The sequence below is a fragment of the Biomphalaria glabrata genome, chromosome 3 (genome assembly GCF_947242115.1).
Source record: "Biomphalaria glabrata chromosome 3, xgBioGlab47.1, whole genome shotgun sequence".
NCBI lineage: Eukaryota > Metazoa > Mollusca > Gastropoda > Planorbidae > Biomphalaria > Biomphalaria glabrata.
Window position 1 is genome coordinate 16,417,858 of NC_074713.1, and position 26,650 is coordinate 16,444,507.

Genomic DNA, 26,650 nt, shown 5'->3' on the forward strand with positions numbered 1-26,650 from the left:
TCATCTTCCTTTTTGAAGTAACGTCTGTATTTTATAAGATAAGACAAGATTGAGTGCCAGTGTACGTGACTAAATGCCCGTGGAAGTGATTAAGTGCCAGTGTACGTGAGTAAGCAGGTTAGTGAATACATGTGTATAATGCCAGTGTCTGTGTAAGCTTGTGATTGAGAATTTGGAGACATATCATAGATTGTGATTCTCTGTATCAAGCAAGACAAAGAAAATAAAATCTTTATAAATTTGACGAGGACTAGCTGAGATCTCTCCTACAAATTGTTCACTTGACGATGGAGCAGTTCCATTTCAATGTGTCTCTTTCTTTCATTTCTTCTACTTCTAACCTCGTCACCTCTCCACCTCTCTTCCCTGTTATGAGTTTGTCTTCATTTCCACTCTTGTCTTTGTCAGGCCTCTATTTGTCATTGGTAGTCCCCCCCTCCTCTCTCTTCATTCTCTCATCATTTAACTTTCTCCCCTGGGATTTTGAATTTAGACCCGAATGTATCATCCATGTCTCTCCCCTCCCCAGCTTTTATAGATATTTTTTTCTTTTTAGTAATCCCCCCCCCCTTTCCTGTGTTTGGCTGGTACATTTGAGCTGTGTTTGGCTGGTACATTTGAGCTGTGATTTGTTTGAAAGGAATTTAGTGTCACGTTCATGTTCGTTCAAGACACCACAAGTGTTTGACTTCTGGTCAAAGTTTTTAATTTTACAAAAGGGAAAACAAATTCGTAAAGCAGACCAAGACCAAGGACCAAGACCAAGACCTGACACCAAGACCCAAGACATAAGACCTAAGACTAAGGCTAAGATATAAGACTAAGACTAAGATTTCTTTTTTGGTCTTTATAGTAAATTTGTTCTCATGACAAAGACTCTTTTCTGTATTAAAAACAACATTGACATCAATAGAAAAGACACAACATACATAAAAGTTCATTGACCACCCTCAGGCCTCTTGATCAGTTTCACGTTCCCTAGTCATCACGCGCACTCAATAATGTCTGGCAAGAGTACAAACGAGTTTTTAACTGTTCGGTCGGATGTAAATGTGACAAAAAATTTGTGACATCTTCGTGAGTGAGAATATGAACAGAGGATTAGAACTACTGTAAATGTCACATTCAATGACAAGATGTCACAGGAATTGATTTCGTTGCTACTTGACTGAGTGCCGTGCAGGTTTGAAAACAAAAGTCAGGAACGCAAACCCCACGACCGGACAGCTAATGTATGAACAGGAACAGCAGTTTCTACGAAGAAATGAATTGAATATAATAAAAATTAAACTTAATGAAAGAATGAGTACATGTATTTTCAGCTAAGACATTTGAACTGACTAACCCTATTTCTTCTCATTTCCCTTTTATACCAAAGCAACGTTGACATTTCCGGAAGATACTAAAATAGTATCGCATTATATAGACAGCCATTTTAATTACGAAAAGATTTTCTCCTCCTTCCGGCATGTTTGTGACAGAAGACACGCCCCCTTGGTTCAGTCCTGATCTAGAAATAGAAAGTGAACCAAACAAATTGTCCTTGAGGATTAAAAAAAAGTTTTCTTTCTGGCCAATTATAAATAGCCAATAGTTAATGTAGCTATTACAACGACCAACAGTCCTTCTATTTAACGAAATGTCAGAGGTCAACAAGGCTCTAAGTTACCTTCGGATTACAATCTTCAGTTTTTAGAATACAAGACCATAGACTCGGGGGAAAAAAAGATTACCTACACATCTTCTAGAATCGTTTGTTGGTTGAGGCAAGTCTGTTGCTAAATCGTTATAGCATGGTTGAAAGCAGTGGCGTCACTAGGATCGGTGTCACCAGGTTCGGACCGCACCCCCTGCACACTCCTAGTGACGCCACTGGTTGAAAGTGTTGAAAACAATTCTAATGAGACTGTTGACTGTTAGTCGTGATAAAATCACCAAACACTACAAGACAAATGTTTTAGATATTTAGATCTAGCTCAGAAAAAAAGATAATTGACTAAGAAATAAATTCCAATGTTAAATGTAAAATGCATTAAAGAATCTAGATCTAGATCTTAAACTGAACAGTTTGTAGACGTTAAGTTCCATCAATGAAATATCAATCATTCTGGCGTTACTCAATATTGTGTGTTTTATATTTGCAACAGGACTATTTGTATTAGCGTAACAGTACTTGAATGGAGATGCTATTGAGTGCTATAGCCTAGGTATCACAAACAAACACCGCATCACAAACTAAAAAGATTAGAAACAGGATTAATACAGCCATTGGATCTCACGATGACCTACCAACGCAAAGTAAAACTCTACGCCATATCACAAGATCCTGAGGGTACCTAAAGACCTTCGTTCAGGGAACAGTACCAGGAAAAAGAAGAAGAGACAGACAAAAATAACGATTGGAAGACAACATAAAAGAATGGACACGCCTGCCATCGAAAGAAATTCTATCCAAGGCAAAAGACACCGAGGAATGGAGAAAGACGGTCAACAGATCTTGTGTAGTGCCCTGACGATTCAACACACTAAGACAGTGTTTCCCAAACTGTGTTCCGAGGAACTCTGGTGTTCCGCGAGGACTGAATAGGTGTTCCACGAACTACTGGAATAATTAACTAGTCGGCCATCACACCAGAATTACTCTCTCTAAAAATTAAGCAAAGTGTTCCGCTAAATAGGCCTACTCCGAATGAGCGAGGTGTTCCGCTAAATAGGCCTACTCCGAATGAGCGAGGTGTTCCGCTAAATACTCTTAATGAGCGAGGTGTTCTGTTAAATACTCCGATTGAGCGAGGTGTTCCGTCAAGGAAAAGGTTTGGGAAACACTGGACTAAGGGATAAGTGAAGGTGAACAGTACTATTTAAATTACCGCAACAGGACTATTTGTATCAAATCTATCAAATAGCTAATCTAATAAAAACTATACCTATTTCACATTACAGTCAAACTTACTGCAAGAAAACTGTGAGACCAAGGGTAGGCAAATCTTGCTTCATGATGTCCCAAGTATCATGCACCAGCTGTAATTGTCTCTGTGTCAGGTACTTGTTAAGGTGCATTAACTCCCCCGAGTCAGTCAGACAAGACACAGGAGCGTTGCCCATATTTCTACTGCCAAAGTAACTGGAAAAGGCAAACAGCCCCTTGTGTTGTCTGAGTTATTTTATTGCTTTTTAAAAACAAAAAAAAAAACTTTAAGAGATGTCAACCCAGATTGTCACTTGTGGTTCTTACAGACATGTTAGATTTGCAGATTGTACAAAATTTCTGTCATTTTATGTCTTTCATATATCACCCTTTCCACTGCTTAGCCTTTCTGTGGAGAGAAAGAGTCTAGGCATGAAAATGATACTTGATGATGTCCAGCGTCAGTGACTCTTATTTCTAGCTTGTGTAGATTTACGCTTCTGTGAAAAGGATTTTGTTGTTCGCTCTTGTCTTTTTAATATGTGAACAGAAACATGTCTGGGATATTTATAGTTCCCATTCTATTTGTCTGCCCTTAGTTTGAATTTAGTATCAGGGTTGTCGCCGCTGTTAAAACGGTGACTTTTTCTAGTCTAACCAAATTCTTGTCGCCTTGTGTGAGTAGTGAAAATTGTTTACAAAGTTCAAGTGAGTGGAGTCTTTTTTTTTTTAGGGTTCCAGACTAGAAATAAATATTTTCATCGCCTTGTGTGACATTGATTGTGTCTAAAATATAACGTTATTTCTTTAAATCTGTCAAGTCCGAAGCATTTATCTTTGTTTGACAGAATCGTTGCACAGAGTCTGTAGATCTGCGCCTGAAATAGAGATACAAAAACCTAAAGGTTAATATTTTCAAAGACTGTACAAAAGTTCTGTAGTATTAAAGAGGACGAGGCTGACAGAGAAAGCGATGGGAAGACAACATTATGAAATGGACGGACCAAGCATTAAGAGAGATTTTAGTGAAGGCTAAAGACAGAGAGGAGTGGCGATAGACGTTTGACAGATCATGTTCGGTGCTCCAACGGTTCAACAGACTAATACAAAGGTGAAAATGAATACAATAATTAAGACTAGTCGACTCGCGGCGTAGCATACGCCGCTATTTAGCAGGACCCAGCACTTTCATAGGACCCGCGCTAATTCTATGTGTAAATTATTAAATTAAACCATTTTATAACTTATAACAGATTTTTCGCTGGCTCCTGATTTACCAGGAGCTCCTGGACATCTCCTGAAATAGCAAAAATATACGAAAAAGTCCTGGAAATTTCCGGATATTATTGAAAGCTTTTGAAAACTCATAAAAATCTCCTGAAATATAGATAAAATTGTCATGTTGGGGTGTCATTCATTATGAAAACGCCAATTCTACGAGCGATAAAAAAACGGCATTATACAATACTGGTAATTGTGGAACCTGATGAAAGAAGCTTTTCGCGCCTCAAACTAATGAAGAATTACTTGAGGTCAACAGTTCTCGAAGACAGATTGAAACATTTGGTAATTCTTGCTATTGAGCGTGATCTATGTAGGAAAAAGAATTTTTTTGATATAATGTATGACTTCGCTACACGCAAGACTCCAAAAGTAATTCTGAACGTAGTTAAGAACAAATAAAATGCAAAGACGAATTTATTTTCTAATACAAAGTCTTAATTTTCACTTATTATCCGTATCTCTTTCCAAACTGAGCCCCGAGCAATCCGTTTTTGCATAGAGCCCCGCTATTCGGTGACGGGTGAATACAGAGAAGATTACTTGTTCTCCCAACCCCCTTCTTTTTTTTTTTTGCCGCGAAAGTTACGTCGGGTAACTATAATCCGACTTGCAGAAATAATAGAGTTATCTTTCCATGATGCGTGTCCCGCATGGTCGGGCGACGAAGAGAATTATAGCCTATATATAGATACTCGGCTACTACAGTCTAAAAGCGTGTAAGGAATATGTGTAAGTCATAGATTATGATTTTAAATGAGCTAAATGTATGTATGAATTTGATGATGAATTTATGCTGAAAACAGAAACTATAACAAATTTAGTATCAAACAGAAAACTACGCAGACACCAGGACTGATTGTAAAGCATTAACGGTTTTATGCTTTTTTTTTTACTATACCAATATAAAAGAACATATTTCTCTGGAAAAGGTTAATTAACACTTTAAAAATAAAAGTAATGGTCAATAAATGCAGTCATAAATGCATTATTTTAAAAAATTAATTTAATTATTTAATTTTCTTAAATTACCATAGTTTGTATAGTCTGATAGTGTTCTGTGTAATTATGATTAGACTCACCAACCCATATAAAATTCACACAAACAAACACAAACATGCATGTTTCTATTTTTCAATCAAAAGAGCTCTACAAGAAGCTGGAGATATCAGCACTGCTTTCCCTTTAAGTGAAGGTGGCCATGGAGACATTTGAGCTTGTACACTCCTCTTATCTCTTCAATACATTCAGACACACACACACACAAAACAAACAAACAAAAATATAAAGCTAGATTTTCTTCTTGACAATCTATGTCTGCCAGTGATAGTGCCTCTCGTATGTATCAACGGTTACTTCACTGACAGGCCTATGCATTCTCTCCACATTGAGAAACACTGATACATATAATCGTACAAAGTTGTACCAGAAAAAGCAATGAGACAGAAAATGTGTGTAGGTCAGAGAGTATGTTCCAAATACTTTTCTAGGTCAAATCATCGGGTCTTCCCGGAGAAGTCTCCAAGTTGCAAGCTAACAAAAAACAAAATTAAACATAGTTAAGTATGTTTCAATTACTAAGTGCGCTTGAACTTAGCTTGGCTTGGCTACCTATGAAGGGGGCTCGAGGTTCAACACTACGTCTAGTATGTTTCCAGTACTATGATAGACTACGTTTAGTATGTTTTCAGTACTATGGTACACTACGTTTAGTATGTTCCCAACACTATGATAGACTACGTTTAGTATGTTTTCAGTACAATGATAGACTACGTCTAGTATGTTTCCAGTACTATGATAGACTACGTTTAGTATGTTTTCAGTACTACGGTACACTACGTTTAGTATGTTTCCAACACTATGATAGACTACGTTTAGTATGTTTCCAACACTATGATAGACTACGTTTAGTATGTTTCCAACACTATGATAGACTACGTTTAGTATGTTTCCAACACTATGATAGACTACGTTTAGTATGTTTCCAACACTATGATAGACTACGTTTAGTATGTTTCCAGTACTATGATAGACTAAGTTCAGTATGTTTCCAGTACCATGATAGACTACGTTTAGTATGTTTCCAGTACTATGATAGACTACGTTTAGTATGTTTCCAGTACTATGGTACACTACGTTAGTATGTTTTCAGTACTACGACAGACTACGTTTAGTATGTTTCCAGTACTATGATAGACTACGTTTAGTATGTTTCCAGTACTATGATAGACTACGTTTAGTATGTTTCCAGTACTATGATAGACTACGTTTAGTATGTTTCCAGTACTATGATACACTACGTTAGTATGTTTTCAGTACTACGACAGATTACGTTTAGTATATTTCCAGCACTATGATAGACAACGTTAAAAATAAACGTTTTTATTCTCTTTAAATTTGATTTGAAATCTCTTGACTATTCATTTTCTCTTTCTGCAAGAATGTTCCGATTTTGTAATACACAGAAGTCAGTATTAAAGCAAATCATTATCTTCTGAGCTTATATTGTGTTAATCTTGTTGTCTAGTTCTCTATTGCGATTGTTGAAATCGTTTGGTTTCCTGCCAACTAAAAGACAAGTTGGAAAAAAAAGCCTTTTTAAAGACACTTTGAGCGGACTGCACTTAGTAGGCAATGATTTAATCTCCTGGGAGTTCATATCACACTCTTATTATCATGTTTTCACTTTGAATTTGATTGAAGTGACTGTGAGCCATTTTGAATCGATTCAGGGAGATAGATGAACCTTCAAAATCCATTGAAAATAATAAAAGAAAGCAGTTTTTGTCATTGAAGAACCAAATGTGTAAACCACGCTGATACGCATTCAATAAAGGTCGCGTGTTTGTCGCGGGCTGCGTGTTTGTAAGTGACACTTTGTCATGTGGCGAAAGCGTTTGGAAATGTCAAGGTCGAAAATTTCTTCTCTTAAAAAAACAACAACACAAAAACCCTATGACTTAAAAAAGTAGAGCATGTTACCTACAGATTTGAATAGCATTAAGAGATCACACACTAGAACAATATAAAGAGAGTATGAAAATCAACAAGTCACGAAATAATGAGTGCACCATGCATTCATTGGTTAACATAGGTTCCAGCCAAATAATGTGATGATCTATTTATTTTATAGTTAACATGTTTCGGATTCCAGCCAAATAATATAATGATCTATTTTGTTTATAATAACATGTTTCGGGTTCCAGCCAAATAATGCAATGATCTATTTTGTTTATAATAACATGTTTCGGGTTCCAGCCAAATAATGTAATGATCTATTTTGTTTATAGTTAACATGTTTCGGGTTCCAGCCAAATAATGTAATGATCTATTTTGTTTATAGTTAACATGTTTCCAGCCATGTTTTGGAGCCAGAGGGGACACAGGGCCAGCAGTCACTGGCTACAGAACTATTGAAGAGTTCTCTACATTGTTGCTATAAAACACACATACATACACAAATATATAGGTATGTAAGGCATATCATTTTCTTTTTTGTTTGTTTTGTAGCTGCTGAAGGCCTCGTGGCCCAATCGTCCTTTGCTTTTACTTGGTTCCACAGGGTCACATCTACGCATGTTTAGTGTAGTTTCTATACAGTCGTTGACCCCTGCATCCGTAAATCTTTGTTTTTAGGCCATACATTATGTTAGGGATATGATGACAGTATAGAGATCTATATAGAGATGTTTATATTAACTAATAGTTGTTGTTGTTTTTTTTTTGTCTACTGTGCGGGGATGTATTGTATATATCGTATAGATATGCGTGTTAGCTAGAAATATTACGCCTAGACAATATAAATATATATATATTTAACTTTCGATGCACATCGATCAAAAAAAAAGGAAATATCCAACACAAGATTGAGACAACTCAATGCAAGTGTAATGATGAATGGATGACGTCAGAGACAAACAGAGTAAATGAGTGTGTGAACATATATTGTAGTAATATTATTTAGATTTATAGTTTATGTAGATGTCAAACCTACTAGGAAATATAGTCTGAGAGTAAAAGATCAGTCTCATTACTAAGATAACACTTCACATATTATGACAGTTCTTACGTGCCCATATATATATATGATGGTATGTATCACCAGTGGCGTAGCAAGGTACAACGTGGGCTGGGGTTCAAGAATATATAGGTGACTCTCCCACCCTCAATAAGCAAAAACAAAATGGAGTAGTCTGTGTAACGTAACATTTACAAAAGGGCATTCCAATGTAACGTTACATTTAAAAAAGGACATTCCAATGTAACGTTAGATTTACCAAAGGACATTCCAATGTAACGTTACATTTACCAAAGGACATTCCAATGTAACGTTACATTTACCAAAGGACATCCCAATGTAATGTTACATTTACCAAAGGACATCCCAATGTAATGTTACATTTACTAAAGGACATTCCAATGTAACGTTAGATTTACCAAAGGACATTCCAATGTAACGTTACATTTACCAAAGGACATTCCAATGTAACGTTACATTTACCAAAGGACATCCCAATGTAATGTTACATTTACCAAAGGACATCCCAATGTAACGTTACATTTACCAAAGAACATCCCAATGTAATGTTACATTTACCAAAGGACATCCCAATGTAACGTTACATTTACCAAAGAACATCCCATTGTAACGTTACATTTACCAAAGAACATCCCAATGTAACGTTACATTTACCAAAGGACATCCCAATGTAATGTTACATTTACCAAAGGACATCCCAATGAAACGTTACATTTACCAAAGAACATCCCATTGTAACGTTACATTTACCAAAGAACATCCCAATGTAACGTTACATTTACCAAAGAACATCCCAATGCAACGTTACATTTACCAAAGGACATCCCAATGTAACGTTACATTTACCAAAGAACATCCCAATGTAATGTTACATTTACCAAAGGACATCCCAATGTAACGTTACATTTATTAAAGAACATCCCAATGTAATGTTACATTTACCAAAGGACATCCCATTGTAACGTTACATTTATTAAAGAACATCCCAATGTAACGTTACATTTACCAAAGAACATCCCAATGTAATGTTACATTTACCAAAGAACATCCCATTGTAACGTTAAATTTACCAAAGAACATCCCATTGTAACGTTACATTTACCAAAGAACATCCCAATGTAATGTTACATTTACCAAAGAACATCCCATTGTAACGTTAAATTTACCAAAGAACATCCCATTGTAACGTTACATTTACCAAAGAACATTCCAATGTAACGTTAGATTTACCAAAGGACATTCCAATGTAACGTTACATTTACCAAAGGACATTTCAATGTAACGTTACATTTACCAAAGGACATCCCAATGTAATGTTACATTTACCAAAGGACATTCCAATGTAACGTTAGATTTACCAAAGGACATTCCAATGTAACGTTACATTTACCAAAGGACATTCCAATGTAATGTTACATTTACCAAAGGACATTCCAATGTAACATTACATTTACCAAAGGACATTCCAATGTAACTTTACATTTACCAAAGGACATTCCAATGTAACGTTACATTTAACAAAGGACATTCCAATGTAACCTTTTTCGTAAGTAATTTTGTAATTACGTTTGTCTATTATTGCGTACAACTGATAATGTCTTAAAACTCAAGATAACAAATGTTTGAGTAGTTCTTTTTCCCATTATATAAATTTACATTCCAAAAATATATCTAGATAAAAACTATAATCTAGTTCTATGTAAATTGGTCTAAAATCTATTTATTAAAAATGTCATTTTTATGGCACTCTTGTTAGTAAAAGTCAGAAACCAGTGCTGTTTCTTGTCCAATGGAAAGAACAGCAAGTGAAGCCTGCATTGTGTCATAGTAATTCTAAAATAATTTACGAAACAATATTGTGAAATCTCTGTTACAAAATTACAATTATTTTTTCCACTTAGCTTTTACTCCCAAAAAATATGTGGGCCCTAATTGGTCATGACTAATGGACCCAAGCGCAATGAAACGCCTACGCGCTTTTGTTGCTAACCACGGGCTGAGCCCCCCCCCCCCCGATGTCGTGGGACCCCTTAGTGCCATGGATGCTACGCCACTGTATATCACACAGTTCTTAAAACCTATTAGTATTTAATATAGAGTTGCCAATTGTGGTCATTCTGTACTTAAGTTTTACTGTCTATTTCGCTTCTAAGCCGTTTGGCTCCTCAATGAGCTCTATCCCCGTATAAATAAACAAATATATATCTCGGCATATGTGACCGTGGTGTTATATCTTCAATGTTCACCACTTCTGTTCTTAGCCCTTACATTTCCATGAGAAATAAATTTATCTGCCTGTTTTTGTTTCGCACGCATCGGTAAGACGAGGTTCAACTTTTTTAAATGTCAAGGCAGACGAACCAATCCGATTTAAGCGATCCTTGCAATCTCTTAATGACGTCATCAGTTCAGTTGGACACGTCACAACTGTCTGGGCTTACTAGGCTTACTGGGAGAAAAGCCGAAATATACAGCCAACATTTAATCTCACTTTTCATGTTTTTTTTTTAAAGTTTGAATAGAAAATATATGTCATTAGAAATTCAACATATGAAAATCACATAAGAAACATTGCATGTAGACATATAGTTTAGTGACATTAGGAAGTAGGTCAGTAAACAAGCGAAATAAAAAAACATCTTTTTTAAAAGAACAAAACTTATCTAAGAGGAAGAACCAGGAAATCACTGCATATATTGATATACTCCAGAATAAGGTTGAAACAAATCACTTAACACAAAGAACTAATATGAATAGCTAGCACAAAGAGCAAACAAAAAGAGCTAGCATAGGTAGTTAGCACAAAAAACTAAAACAAAGAGCTTAGAAAAGATTTAACACAAAGAGCCAACACAAAGAGTTAATAAGAAGAGATAACAAAAAGAGCTAACTTAAAGAGCTAACACAAATAGCTAAAAACTAACAAAAAGAGCTAACACAAAGATCTAACATAAAGAGCAAAAGAAGAGCTAACAATAGATCTAACACAAAGAGCTAACTTCAATAGTTAACACAAAGAGTTAACATGAAGAACTGACATGAAGGTCTAACACAAACAAGTAGCCCAAAGCGCTAACACAGATAGCTAACACAAAGAGTCTAAGAAGATTTCTAAACACACGTATATACAGAAGGAATCGCTTGCCATGGGGTCAAGAAAGCTCTAACAGTAAGTTCTTATCAAGCAGTTCATCCTTAGCAAAGATCGAATGTCAAGATTTCAAAAGAGAGGCAGAAGCACTTCAGCACATCATCCAAGCATTCAACTTTCAACTTTAACTATCAACTTTCAAATTTAACTATCAACTTTCAACTTCAACTATCAACTTTCAACTTCAACTATCAACTTCCAAATTTCAACTTTAACTATCAACTTTCAAATTTTAATTTTGACTATCAACTTTCAACTTTAACTATCAACTTTCAAATTTTAATTTTAACTATCAACTTTCAACTTCAACTATCAACTTTCAACTTCAACTATCAACTTCCAAATTTCAACTTTAACTATCAACTTTCACATTTCAACTAACAGCTAACACTTCTTTCCTTTTATACCTAACAGTCATATTCTAGATTTGTCTTGGTCTAAAAATAATTAGATGTGGTCAAAAGATGTAGTCATGGCAACACTGGCTATTGAGACAGTCACGTACATGTAAAATGTCAGACAAATGACACATTGAGCCTAGTTAGATGGTCATTTCTTTGACACGCTTGTTTGTCCAACAGGGTTCCAACTTCAAAAGTTTTAATTATTTGCATACGTTTTATTCAAGAGTTATTTTAGTCTGTACACATTTCAACTTGTATTCTGAGCTGACATGAAAGAAACCTTCGCAAAGACCAAACCAATAGGACGAGAGACTTGACAAAGAAATGCACGTGCTTTTGGAAGGAGAAATTTGAGATGTTGAAATACTGTAAATTTCTGTTTATAAAATATATTACTGTAAAACTTTAAAAAAAAGCTTCCATTTTAAAATAAGAAATTTTGAATTGATGACCTTCTGAATATATAAAGTAAAAATACATTGCACTTTTAAAAAGAAGCCAATCAGAATGACTAACAAAACCAAAAAAAATGCTGTGTTAACGCACCTCATCTTCCTCCCTCCCTACTCCCTGAAGGGCGCCTCTGTGGCGTGCAATTAGATGTGAACTAGATTGTAGAGACTTGATGATGCAAAGACAAAAACGCCATCAGAATAAAAGATTTTCTCTCGATTGGTCAGCTGGGTCTAGGGGGAAATAGTTTGAGCAGTGGTCTATGCCTGGGCTAGAGTAGAGGTGAGTTGAGCAGGTCTTGGAGAATGAAATACAGGAATACAATACAGTCTACCTGGCTATGATGGGGAGTGAATAGAGAGCAAAAAAAAAAAGATGGGAAAAGAGAGAGAGAGAGAGAGAAAGAAAGAGAAAGATATACTAAGAGAAATATAGAAAGGAAGAAATAGGGATAAAGATAAAAAGATAAAAAGGAAGAATGAGTTAAAAAATAGAAAGATAGAAAGGAAGAAAGAGAAAAAGATAAAGAAATGAAGAGAGAGAAGAGAAAGAGAGTTATCAAAATGAAAGAGAGAAGAAAGGATAAAAAGAAGTTATCGAGAAGAAAGTAAACATCAAAACAAACGACTGTACGTGTGGCTTATCAAAAGAATTTTTAAAAAAATCACCCTAACGAAGTAACAGCGTTGAAACATTGCAGCCCTTACAACATCCTGTTGACTCATTAAATCCCCTCTCTCTCTCTCTCTCTCTCTCTCTCTCTCTCTCTCTCCTGCTTATCTTCAATGTCTCAGCTGGCTGTATTAAATTTGTATCCAACACCAGACTTCTACTAAAGCCCAGGTAATGAGTGTACACTTCAACTGTGTTTCCCACCATTCCAATGTCATCATAACCTCCAGCATTCAAGACCGCCAGTTAATAACCAGAACAATGTTGGAGCTTGATTTAAAATCACGCTGTTTCCCCTCCAATACATAACACCTCCTGAGCTGGCCCACTATTTCTGTCATACTAAAACTGGGTTGCCATAATAAACAAGCATCTGTAGGAACGAAACTTGTGAATGTAACGAGCTTCAGAACTCACCAAAGTAATAAATGCTCTCAACTCGTAGATCTCTAGACACTTCAATTCTATGTGTGCCTGGCGACATCGCTCTATGACCGATACAGTGCACTGACATATATGTAACATTTTATTATTCACAGTATCTGTTATATGCATCAATCTTTTGTATGCACCAATCTTTTGTATGCATCAATCTTTTGTATGCACCAATCTTTTGTATTCACCAATCTTTTGTATGCACCAATCTTTTGTATGCACTAATCTTTTGTATGCACCAATCTTTTGTATGCACCAATCTATTGTAAGCATCAATATATTGTATGCACCAATCTTTTGTATTCACCAATCTTTTGTATGCATCAATCTTTTGTATGCACCAATCTTTTGTATGCACCAATCTTTTGTATTCACCAATCTTTTGTATGCATCAATCTTTTGTATGCACCAATCTATTGTATGCACCAAGCTTTTGTACGCACCAATCTTTTGTATGCACCAATCTTTTGTATGCACCAATCTTTTGTATTCACCAATCTTTTGTATGCATCAATCTTTTGTATGCACCAATCTATTGTATGCACCAAGCTTTTGTACGCACCAATCTTTTGTATTCACCAATCTTTTGTATGCACCAATCTTTTGTACGCATCAATCTTTTTTATGCACCAATCTTTTGTACGCACCAATCTTCTGTTTTCACCAATCTTTTTTATGCACCAATCTTTTTTATGCACCAATCTTTTGTATGCACCAATCTTTTGTACGCATCAATCTTTTTTATGCACCAATCTTTTGTACGCACCAATCTTTTGTATGCACCAATCTTTTGTATGCACCAATCTTTTGTATGCACCAATCTTTTGTATGCACCAATCTTTTCTATGCTCTCATGTATATGTCTCTCATCACTAAATGCACCAAACTTCCACATACATCTAGTTGACTATAAATTCAAGGCTCATTTGTTAGAGAGTATACAACCAAACGACCTGTTCGTTTTTATCTCTAATTACATTTTATTTTTTATCTCACGTTGAATCTGAAATCATACCTGCAGTTTGTTAGATACGTTTAAGGCATATCATCAGTGGCAGTGCTAAATGAAATTATGGGATAGATTTCCTGGGGGCTAAAAAAGAAGAAAGAAAAAGAAACGTATAGTTGTTGACCAAGTAACATTTGTAAAGGAACATTTTCACGGTTATAAAAGTCTTGTTTTAAACAGCAGACGATCTAGTCTTGTTTTAAACAGCAGACGATCTAGTCTTGTTTTAAACAGCAGTCTTGTTTTAAACAGCAGACGATCTAGTCTTGTTTTATACAGCAGACGATCTAATCTTGTTTTACACAGCAGACGATCTAGTCTTGTTTTAAACAGCAGACGATCTAGTCTTGTTTTAAACAGCAGACGATCTTGTCTTGTTTTATACAGCAGACGATCTAGTTCAAGTCTATTTAATGGCACTTTTATTCTCGCAAACATTTCTGTTTAAATCCACAGCGCAAATAAAACTTGGCTGGACTAAACCATTGAAACACAAACGAACACATTATTGTGTTCTTCTCTCCAGGCGCGGTGCACTTCCTCTGGAGCCTGGAGCCATTCACAAAATAAAGTAAAATAGAAAAAAAAAATCATTTTAAAATGTTTCTATATTTAAAAGTGAATTTGATCAATGGCTTCATGGGGAAGGGTGGGGGTGCCTACCTGCAGTCCGAGACAAGTGTGTGAATAATTTTTTCTTCTGTTTGTTAAATGGACTGCACAAAATGATAACATCATTAGTATTATCTAGTGATCGCTTAAAAGACAACCTCGTGGGTTCTTATTTACTTTGGTCAGTCCTGATTTATATTTTAAAGAGAATTTGTGAACAAAGAAAATAACTAAACACAAAGTCCCACATCACATCACACATCACCTCACATATCACCTTACACATCACCATATATATCACCTTACATATTATTTCACACATCATCTCACACATCATCTCACTCATCAAATCACAACACATCGCCTCACACAACGGCTTCCTAAAACTAACAGAGAAGCCAGTAATATACATTTAACATAATATTATAAACTACATCTGTGGGACTGTGTTTTTCCCAATACATTAGATATTATTATAGAATTCATTGTGCATTACCTTTACATAAAAAAATACAATATATTTGTTATTTTCCTGTGTCCCATAGATGGAAAACTTTACGGTAAATATTTTTGTATTGTAATAGAATAATTAATAAAGTTATCATTCAGAAATTTGAACAAGTGAATATTTTACAATATATATATATATATATATATATAATAAAAAAATCGAAGCATATCTAACGAGGAAAAAACGAAATATGCCCTATGAGCTCCCTTTTTCTATAAAAAACATAATTAATTAATTACTAATTGGTTGTTTTATTAATTCGTGTACTGTCATCGACTATAAATAATTGTGCGAAATCTCAACTTGATCCGAGAATGGGAATTGGAAGAAAAACCGTATAAAAAACGTAATAAAGGGGGATAGCTCTAAATATACAGCCACATCTCTCAATTAGTAGCATTTATTTCCCTTTCCCATACCACACAAATAATTAATTACCAATCGGTTATTAAATAATTGTTGTTTTCTTTTATCGTTTAATGTTTTGTTAGAATTGTGTAAAGTTTCAGCTTCCTCCAACAATGGCTGTGCTAGAAATGACATATATAAAATTGTACTGAGTGACTTAGTGTGTGGAGTGTACATGGAATGTGTCGCCATCCAGCAATAGTAAATGTTTAGTTAATAAACTCGATTGGATAATGAAAAGCTGCTAAAAAGAAAAGTTGTAAAGTTTTCACTGCGAAAGTTCAAAGTTAAGAGTAGATAGCAATAAGAACAATATGTCTTTCAGTTTTGGTCCATCAGGTTTGTTGGGGGACAGACGAAAGGAAAACACGTCAACTAATGCTGGGTTTCGTTTGTATTGCCTCCCCTTGTATGACTAGTTCCATTTCTCCCACTTCAGACATTTCTCTCCCTTGTAGACTACTCTTTGTGTCTTTTTTTTTTGTTGTTGCCTTTATTAGACTCATTAAATATTTGTTTTATTCCTCTCTCTCTCTCTCTCTCTCTCTCTCTCATCATACACATCCGCTCTCTGCAATCTGTTTCCACTAACTTGATCCAGAACTCATACTAGTACTCCTGCGACTCACCCGCCTCCTTTTCCTATTTATGTTCTTTCAGATTCAAGTTTGGAAGTCTATATGTTCATCTTGTCGTGACTGACGACCTTGACTTTTTAAAAGATGCCCATTTTTTTTTAAAGATTTTATGGAGTTGATCAGGATGTGACACTTGGCTACCCAACTAGGAGTCTAGAGTTCGAATCTCGATGTAGACCAGGGCATTTTAATTAAGATTTGACCTAAGCTGACCTTGTATTGTGTTGTTGTTGTTTATGAGCGCCCACAAAAACTTTTCCCCATTCACCTTGACCCCCCTCCCCTCCTCAAGATCACAAAAGAGATTGGACCAGAGAAAACTGAGCGTGTCATAACGTGAAAGATACGGACCAGAGAAAACTGAGCGTTTCATAGCGTGAAAGATACGGACCAGAGAAAACTGAGCGTGTCATAGCGTGAAAGATACGGACCAGAGAAAACTGAGCGTGTCATAGCGTGAAAGATACGGACCAGAGAAAACTGTGCGTGTCATAGCGTGAAAGATACGGACCAGAGAAAACTGAGCGTGTCATAGCGTGAAAGATACGGACCAGAGAAAACTGAGCGTGTCATAGCGTGAAAGATACGGACCAGATAAAACTGAGCGTGTCATAGCGTGAAAAATACGGACCAGAGAAAACTGAGCGTGTCATAGCGTGAAAGATACGGACCAGAGAAAACTGAGCATGTCATAGCGTGAAAGATACGGACCAGAGAAAACTGAGCGTGTCATAGCGTGAAAGATACGGACCAGAGAAAACTGAGCGTGTCATAGCGTGAAAGATACGGACCAGAGAAAACTGAGCGTGTCATAGCGTGCAAGATACGGACCAGAGAAAACTGAGCGTGTCATAGCGTGAAAGATACGCTGTAACAGGAGTGATTAAATATGAAGTCTTAGCGGGAACATATTCCTTTGTGTTTTCATGTCAGATGTTTGAATGGACGACATAGACACAATTACATTTCTAATTCGTGCATTTAAGACGACAGGAACTCAGATTATTAGGCATGTTTTTTCAATCAATAGAATATGCATCTCCTTTTGGGACACCTCAACTCAAGAAAACATTAAGTAACTGGAACAGACACAAAATAGAGCAGTGAGATTCATAACAAACGAATATTCACATTTGACTAGAGTAACACCTTTAGTAAAATCACTGAATTTAGAAAGCCTTCAGGACAGAAGACTAAAAAGTAAAGTAGCAATCATACATAAAACACTGAACCATAATCTTCAAACACAAAAACAAAATCTAATAAAATACTCTGAAAGACACAAAGATAAAGGCACATTCCTCGTTCCATATGCTAGGACAAATCTGTACAAATACTGCTTCTTCCCTAGTGCTATAAGAGCATGGAATGGGTTGCCTGAGCTAGCCAGAAAATCAGCGACTGGCAGAATTTAAGTCATTGGTTAACATGCATGACTAGATGTATGACGCGGTTAGGGTTAGGGTAATCATCTTCTTTTTTGAAGTAACGTCTGTATTATATAAGATAAGATAATCATTTATAATGAGGTCTATATATCAGCTTCAAGGAGTCGGAGAATGTCTCCAGCTGAGTGATGATATCTTGCATTAGTCACTCTTATGTTGTGGTCAATGGATGATGGTATGCAATCTGAATTTAGCATGGGCGTAACAAGTGGAAGAAATACAGTGTTCATGATTTTACTTGATACAAGCGCGGTAAATAAGAAAACATCTTCCTTTATTCATCAAGGATGTAAGACATATATGAGAGTTTTGTGTAAAACGGGAACAAGTTTTATTCTTCGGACACTTATACAGAAACATTTGTATGCAGATTTCCCAGGTCACGGAACTCATGAATACATTACGATTTTTCGCCATTGTCTGGTTCTGTATAGCACAGCATAGAGGAGAAAAACACATTGAGGATAATATCATTCTTTTACGAAGTTTTTTTTTTTACAATTTCACTCTTGTTCATTCTCTCTCTCTCTCTTTTTCTCATTCTTTCTCTCTCACGTAGTTCTCTATCTTCTCTCACACATTTTTTATTTCATTAACAAGAAAACCTATTGTTCAGATCTATCTATCTATCTATCTATCTATCTATCTATCTATCTATCTATCTATCTATCTATCTATCTATCTATCTATCTATCCATCCATCCATCCATCCATTCATCCATCCATCCATCCATCTTTCTTTCTTTCTATCTATCTATCTATCTATCTATCTATCTATCTATCTATCTATCTATCTATCTATCTATCTATCTATCTATCTATCTATCTATCTATCTATCTGTCTGTCTGTCTGTCTATCTATCTATCTATCTATCTATCTATCTATCTATCTATCTATCTATCTATCTATCCATCCATCCATCCATCCATTCATCCATCCATCCATCCATCTTTCTTTCTTTCTTTCTATCTATCTATCTATCTATCTATCTATCTATCTATCTATCTATCTATCTATCTATCTATCTATCTATCTATCTGTCTGTCTGTCTGTCTATCTATCTATCTATCTATCTATCTATCTATCTATCTATCTATCTATCTATCTATCTATCTATCTGTCTGTCTATCTGTCTATCCATCCATCCATTCATCCATCCATCTATCTATCTATCTATCTATCTATCTATCTATCTATCTATCTATCTATCTATCTATCTATCTATCTATCTATCTATCTGTCTGTCTATCTGTCTATCCATTCATCCATCCATCCATCCATTCACAAATCCAACTACACCAATATGTCAAGTAACATTAGTTCTGTGCAAATAAAATCTCAATTCATTGACTTTCAACGGATTGCACCAAAAGTTTGTTTCCCTACGTCTGTAAACAAAGATTTATGATTTCTCTAATAATCTATTTAGTTCCACATTGATGAACAAAGTAATCAATCACCGCAATATAACCTGCAGCAAGATGTGATCAAGCATTAATTTCTCGTCAAGGGGTCGGGCGTGGACAATTAATTCTCTGCTGATTTAATTAAATGACACAAATGTTCTCGGAAGAAATGAATGACAATGATTTTAATGTCTGGTGACCAAGTTGAAAGAACTAAATACATCTACAGGAACTTCACAAACTATAAAGTAGACAAGGTTCCAAAGACAGTTTGTGTGGAAACACAAACTCAAAATCGGCCCACGAAGTGGTCCGCTAGGGCAGGTAAAAAGTGGTCCGCTATGGCAGGTAAAAATAGGCAGGTTTCAATATTTTCAGAAAGAATATCAGAAACTATGAACTACAAACTATCAACAACTACAACCCTACAAGCATGAGAGATTTGGTCTCACGTTCAAATCCCAAAATAACTGGTGTGGACTTTGAGGAATTTTCAAACAAGAGACATGCTTTGGGGAAGACATTAGCAGACGTAACCAATCAGGCAAGCATTCGGTGCTAAGGAGTAAACATTTTATTAATAGCACATACAACAGCTTCTGATATTCTTCACACTGAAATGTTTATTTTAAAAGAGAATGAAATTCTTCAACTCTTGCAAAGACATTGACAATAATAACAATGCTTTCTATTTGTAGCTCCCGTTCAATGCACTCTTCTAGCCTTTAGATTAGAACGTCTTTAGAATGTTAACATTTCTTTAGAGTTGAAACTCCGCTGGAGATTTGTTTTAAGAATCAGATTTTTGTCGACATAATTAGAGAGATAAACAAAAAAACATCGTCGAGGTTTCAGATTCAGTACAGTGTATTGTTGGTACTGGTCGAGTTTAACCTGGTGAAACATAGTTTGTTCACTCATTGTTACTGGTCGAGTTTAACCTGGTGAAACATAGTTTGTTCACTCATTGTTACTGGTCGAGTTTAACCTGGTGAAACATAGTTTGTTCACTCATTGTTACTGGTCGAGTTTAACCTGGTGAAACATAGTTTGTTCACTCATTGCTACTGGTCGAGTTTAACCTGGTGAAACATAGTTTGTTCACTCATTGCTACTGGTCGAGTTTAACCTGGTGAAACATAGTTTGTTCACTCATTGCTACTGGTCGAGTTTAACCTGGTGAAACATAGTTTGTTCACTCATTGTTACTGGTCGAGTTTAACCTGGTGAAACATTGTTTGTTCACTCATTGCTACTGGTCGAGTTTAACCTGGTGAAACATAGTTTGTTCACTCAGTCTCTTGCTAGACATAGTTAACGGTAAGTTTGATTTGAATTTCAATCGTTTCGTTCTATATGTCAACATATTTCTTGGAACGATTCGTAGGGGAATATCTTCGCTTCCGAGAGACCAACTATGAAGATAAAATCAATAAGAAACTGTCCCAGGCGTAGCTGACTTCAAATGTTAATGTGTTAATGTTGCTATTAAATCTGGGAATGAAGTCTGGCGATAAATCTCTCGAAATGCCTTGTCATTTTGCCTTTTTTGTTTTGTTGTACTAAGTGCAAATGATAATGACCAACTTTGTATCTCACATGTATTAAGTACTTATCGTGAAGTGTTTAGTCAATATTAATCTCTTTTTAACGGTCCAGAGAAAGGGAGAGTGGAAAATTTGTGTGGTTTGTCTGTTCGTCCCTGGTTTGTTTACATCACAAAATCTAAAAGAGCTATTGAAAATCCAATTTCGCGTTATATAAATTTTTTAATATATATCTTTTTTTATTTATTTTTATATATATGACTTAGTTTTGAGATTTTTTTTTTAGTAAAAAAAAATAACAACCAAGAATACTGACTAAATGCACATATGAATAAACATTTTAAAAGAATATTTAATAGGCGATGATTATGGAAGTGTTTTAGTAGGGAATCAGTTTCGTTCCATCAAATCGTAGATTCCTTTTTTTTTTTTAATTTTAGAAATCCGACACTGGACAGAGGCTTGCCTTGCGGTTTTATCGGACATACAACAAGCATAACGTTTTTTCATTGGACATAAGTGATTGTAAGGACTTCGTTACTGATGTATCGTATGTATAGACTAAAGAGAGAGAGAATTATGGGAATTACAAGTGTTCATTGTACATAGTTTCTGATATTCATGACTATGACGGTTTGTTAACTCAAAAGACTCATAGTTCTTTATATTGACAATGGCTTCTGTACTAGATTACTATCAACCCATTGCTACTGCAACACTGCTATGTCATTCTACATTCACGACCACAGTGCTCGAAATGTTCAAACCTTTCTATTGACCAGCATTGCTAACCCAATAGGCAGCCCCTAAACCATAAACGTGTCGAAACGTAATAAGGGATCAAATCAATATATACACCCAGATATCTCATCAAGTAGCATTTATTCCCCTTATTTCGACATCAAACGAAAAAATTAATCAACCGTGATTTATTCACTTATTAGTTAATTTTTTTTTTTATTGATTCGTGTCCTGTCAGGTTCGAAATAATTGTTCAAAAATTCAACTTGAGAATGGGAAATGGAAGAAAAAACTTGTTCAAACTTTTACCAGATAGACAGGCAGAGTGGGTTGAGATAAGCTTTGTAAAAATAATACGTAGGAGAAAAATAAACATAAATGTTATGTAGTGAGTTTGTAAGACATAGGATATAGAGAGACTTCCTAGGGTATGATACAATATATAACTATGTGTGTGAATATATCTGTGAGTTGCGTGTTTATAGATAATAACTTAAATAAAAACTAAGAATATTAACTCTAAACAGTCTTTTTACTTTGAATATAAACGAGAATTCCGCCACCATCATAACTAGTACACACTTACAGGCAGAAGCGTAGCTAGAGTAGAGAATTAGAAAATCCCCCAGGGCCACAACTTGAAGGGGGCCCCCAAATGAGTGTTTTTTTTACTTAAAATATTACGCAAAACGCAGGGACCCCCAAAGAGGTCAAGCTCCCCGGGCCCCCAAATAATGGCTAATTCCTAGCTACGCCACTGCCTACATGGCGATGTGAACAATACTTGAACACTAGAGAAGTCAACGAAACGTGTGAACAATAAACGAGCTATTTACATATTGAGACAGCAGACGATTAATTCAGACAACCACAGTAATGTACATTCATTGGTAACTTATCTGTTTTTTCTATTCAATCGCATAATAAAAACTGTATTCGACTCTTACGCATCTCAAACTAGGAAGACATTGTTGATGACAATGATTTTGCCTTTAATAATAATAATAATAATAATAATAATAATAATAATTATACTAACAATAATAATAACAAACATCGCCCTACCACTATCTCATAATTGAAGAAAAACTTGAGTTAGACAAATAACGAACATTTGGGCAGCTAGACTTGGAGATTAAGCGTCTATGGAAGTGATCTAAAACAACAGTATACCCCATTGTTATATCAACCGAGGGGATAATAACAACTGACCTCACAGATACCTTCAAGGCCATTAACATACCTAGGAACATTCTCTTAGCCTGTTAGAGGGCGGTACTGCTGCAGACTTGCCAGACCAGAAAACTTCTCAGTGGAAACTGATAAAGGGACTACAATGAATTTTGTTTCCCTTTAACGAAAGTCGACCCTGGCAGCGCCAGAGAATGAATACTCGTTCGTTTCTAACCTAATAATAATAATAATAATAATAATAATAATAATAATAATAATATCCAACAAAAAAAGGAAAACTGAACTTGAAATACGATGTAATCCTAGAGATGAAGCGACCATGTAAGCTGTCTAAAATATCAATGCACCCTGTTGTAATATCGATCAAGGGGATGATACCAACTGACCTTGCAGACACTTTTGAAGCCCTGAGCATTCCTAAGAGGATCCCCAATGGGCAGACTAGCTGCAGACCTGCGTCCTCATCAGTGCATGCTGTTCAGTTGACTACAAGGAAGTTTGTTTCCCTTTAACTGCGCTCAACCCTGGCAGTGCCACAGAATGAACATTCATTTTTATATTAATGGTTATTTTATTTTGAAATTCACAATATCATAAACACATCTACTGTAAAAAGATAAACTTGTAAATTCCCTTTCTAAAATCAAATTTCTAATGTCTAAATCGAAACATTTTTAAAATATAACAGTAACAATTTATTTTGACTTCATACTGTACCGTAGAAAATAACCTCTAGGATCTATATTATTGCCTAGTATGTTGTTGAGATTTATGGTGCGCTAAAAATTGAATAAAATGTGTTTAAAAAACATTAAGACACAAGTATTAGTTTAGAAATGTGTGTTCTTTCATAGCATCATGTCAGGATGACTTCTTGAATATTTCATCCTTACAGTCTAAGTGCATCAACAATAGAAACAATTTTGTATTCAACACGCCACGAAGGTTTGTGATTGCCCGAGAGTTAAAAAAATTTCAGTAGAAAAAATAAATCGAACTAAAGGGCTTTTCTGTGAGTGTCTTACGGGAGGAGAGTTCTTCGCTGAGTTCTTGGATTGTCTTCAAGTGTGCCGAGTTGGCCAAGTTCAAGGACATATTCAAAAGGCGTAACGTTAGAGAAGCAGGGAAGGGAGATAATATAAACATGTTAGATTTAAATTGACTCAAAAAATCGAGTTAAGCTTTCAAGTTAAACAAACGCCGTCTACACAATTTCTGTAACATTTTGTTTAAAATATTGCAATATAACTATTGCAGCTGATACATTTTTTTAAATTTTTTTTTGTAGTAATGCACACATAAAATCACATACAAACAGATAATTTCATTGTATTTAAGTATAAAATAATTTTTAAAAATGCAACCAGGGTAGTATTGAAATTGTGCAGGACACTTCCAGCAAAAATATCATACATCAAAAACATTTGAATAAAACCTCCGATGCCAATGAGGATTTATTCCAAAAGAGAATAGAGAGCAACTGTAAAATAATATTTTCGAGGATATCTATGTGACTAAAGGAGAAAAGACAAAAAAAAAGATGTTCGTAATTATGCATAATAATAAGATTGCGTTATTTCTTAATATTGTTTTAAAAGAAGTCTAACTTTGTGATTTGATAAAAAAAACAACAAAAGATTACAAAACAATTGGGGGCTGGCTCCAAATACAGCTTAGTTTTATTTCAATGACCAGGAGAGCGTTATAATCCGAAAGATGAACAAAAACAAAAACAAAAAAAAAGGGGGAGGGGATTACAGCAAAAAAAAAATAATAACAAGCATTTCAGGGGGAGTAGAAGAATTCACGGGCCAAAAGTATATCTACTTAGTGAAGTACTAGTACTGGCAAGTGTATTTAGGAAATTCTCTTTCTCTCTTCCTCTCTCTCGCAAATCTCTCTCTTTTTCTCGCTCTCTCTCTATATCTTTCTATCTCCCTATCTATGAGAAGGTAAAAAAGTGTTTAAAACTACCATTGAAGATGCTCGTCCATTAACAATAAATGGCTATAACCCTTTGGTGTGTCTGGCATACAGGTGGAAGGAAGGGCAGGCATTTTAAAAAGTAATTATTGTGTGTGTGCGCGTGTGTGTGTGTGGTAATGCAGAACTTTTTTTTTAATTTGCTTGTAGCACAAACCAACATGGAAGAAGTGTTTGAGGTTCACTCTGTGACAGTGGCGTCGTTACAACGTATTCTACTAAAGTTGAAGTAATAACGTCAAGTTGACACGCAGCTGCTACTCTTGAAATACGCTTTCAATTTAGTGCTCTTTACATTGCTTGTGTTATCTATGGTGAACCGACAAAATAGTGCGGACAAAATAGCGCCGACAATCTAGCGCGAAATTTCCCGACAAAATAGTGCGGACAAAATAGCGCAAGGCGAAATAGCGCCGACAAACTAGCGCGGGACAACATAGCGCGGACTTGTATATAATGTGTATAAAAGTACGAGGTTTAGTAAGTGAAGGTCCTGGGCAGCATGTTTTGTTGAGGTCTCTCTCTTCTTCAATATCAATAGATGCCATGGTAGGCCATACTTTCAAAGAGAGTACTTACCATTGGATCTCATTCTCCTTTTTCAACACTATCAAAAATGCATACCTTGCTACAAAAAATATATGATTTTGAATTTCAGTGACCTCGTTCAAGGTTTAGACATGATGGTGTGTGTGTTATAGTATAATCAGAAATGTTGAGTATCTGCGGCATCTCTCTTTGATCTAACCAGGGCGTCTCTTGTAGCAACATTGACAAACGTAGGGTGAGTCAAAATTGGTTAAGCTGTCTATCGCCAGGGTGAGGTGATGCCTCCAACTTAACAGACATCTTGCAGCTATATTGCCAAATGTACGGAAAGAAACCACTGATGGAGCTTTTAGGTGACATTGAATACAATTTGAATTTGTGAACGTTTTGTGTGTGTGTATATATCTGACAAGAATGGAAGTATATTCGCGTGTTTTCAAGTGCATTTTCGGATTATAAATAAATGCTTTATTTTGAAATGATCCATTTAAGCTTACTATAATTCTTGCACAATGTTTGAATATTTTATTTTAAGAAATCTAAAGTGTTTCTTGCAAAATGACTGAAAAATAATATTAACATTAGATTTAAAAAAAATATTGTTTCTGTTCAAATTTTACGATACCTAAAATTTGTCTTGCGAGCTATTTTGTCTGCGTTATTTTCTCGGGTAACCGTTATCTATTTATTTCAAAAGATCTTCCAGTCTTCCTTCTTTCCTTCTCTTGTAATTTTCTGTAGAATTATATCGCCCTAAATATTTCCCCAGATCACTGTCTCTTCTTTTTCTATGTTACAGTACTTATTTGTTCAACAAATGTGGGGGATAAAATGACCAGGGCATGAAATGACGGGGGATTAAATGACCGGGGATGAAGTGACCGGGGATGAAGTGACCGGGGATGAAGTGACTGGGGATGAAGTGACCGGGGATGAAGTGACCGGGGATGAAGTGACTGGGGATGAAATGACCGGGGATGAAATGACCAGGGATGAAGAGGCCGGGGATGAAATGACCGGTCACATGTCTATACACAGGCTCAGTTTATCTTTATTGAATGTCATTAAAAAAATGTGCAGCTTAAAAATATCTTTATAAAAATTGTTATTTATACCATTGCTACTATTAGCTAGCACTCTCTTCATACCATGGATTGTAAGTCTTTCATCCTTAAATAACAAATGAATAATACGAACAGTACCTACCGTATTTTCTCCTATGTACCCCGCATACCCGTATACCCGCTCACATGTATACTC

General features: G+C 35.5%; 1 protein-coding gene across 3 annotated transcripts in view; it reads right to left on the reverse strand.

Moving 5' to 3' along the window:
- LOC129925145 (neuroglobin-like) overlaps window positions 1-26,650 on the reverse strand; it is an 83,591-nt gene that overhangs the window by 55,387 nt on the left and 1,554 nt on the right. For 2 of the 3 annotated variants that reach the window (XM_056023700.1, XM_056023702.1), the window contains exon 2: window positions 2,954-3,786. In XM_056023700.1, coding sequence (XP_055879675.1) covers window positions 2,954-3,105 — 152 coding nt within the window. In that variant the 5' untranslated portion in view covers window positions 3,106-3,786. Of the gene's footprint in view, window positions 1-2,953; window positions 3,787-23,244; window positions 23,383-26,650 lie in introns of all 3 variants that reach the window. The other variant, XM_056023701.1, reaches the window with a different exon arrangement.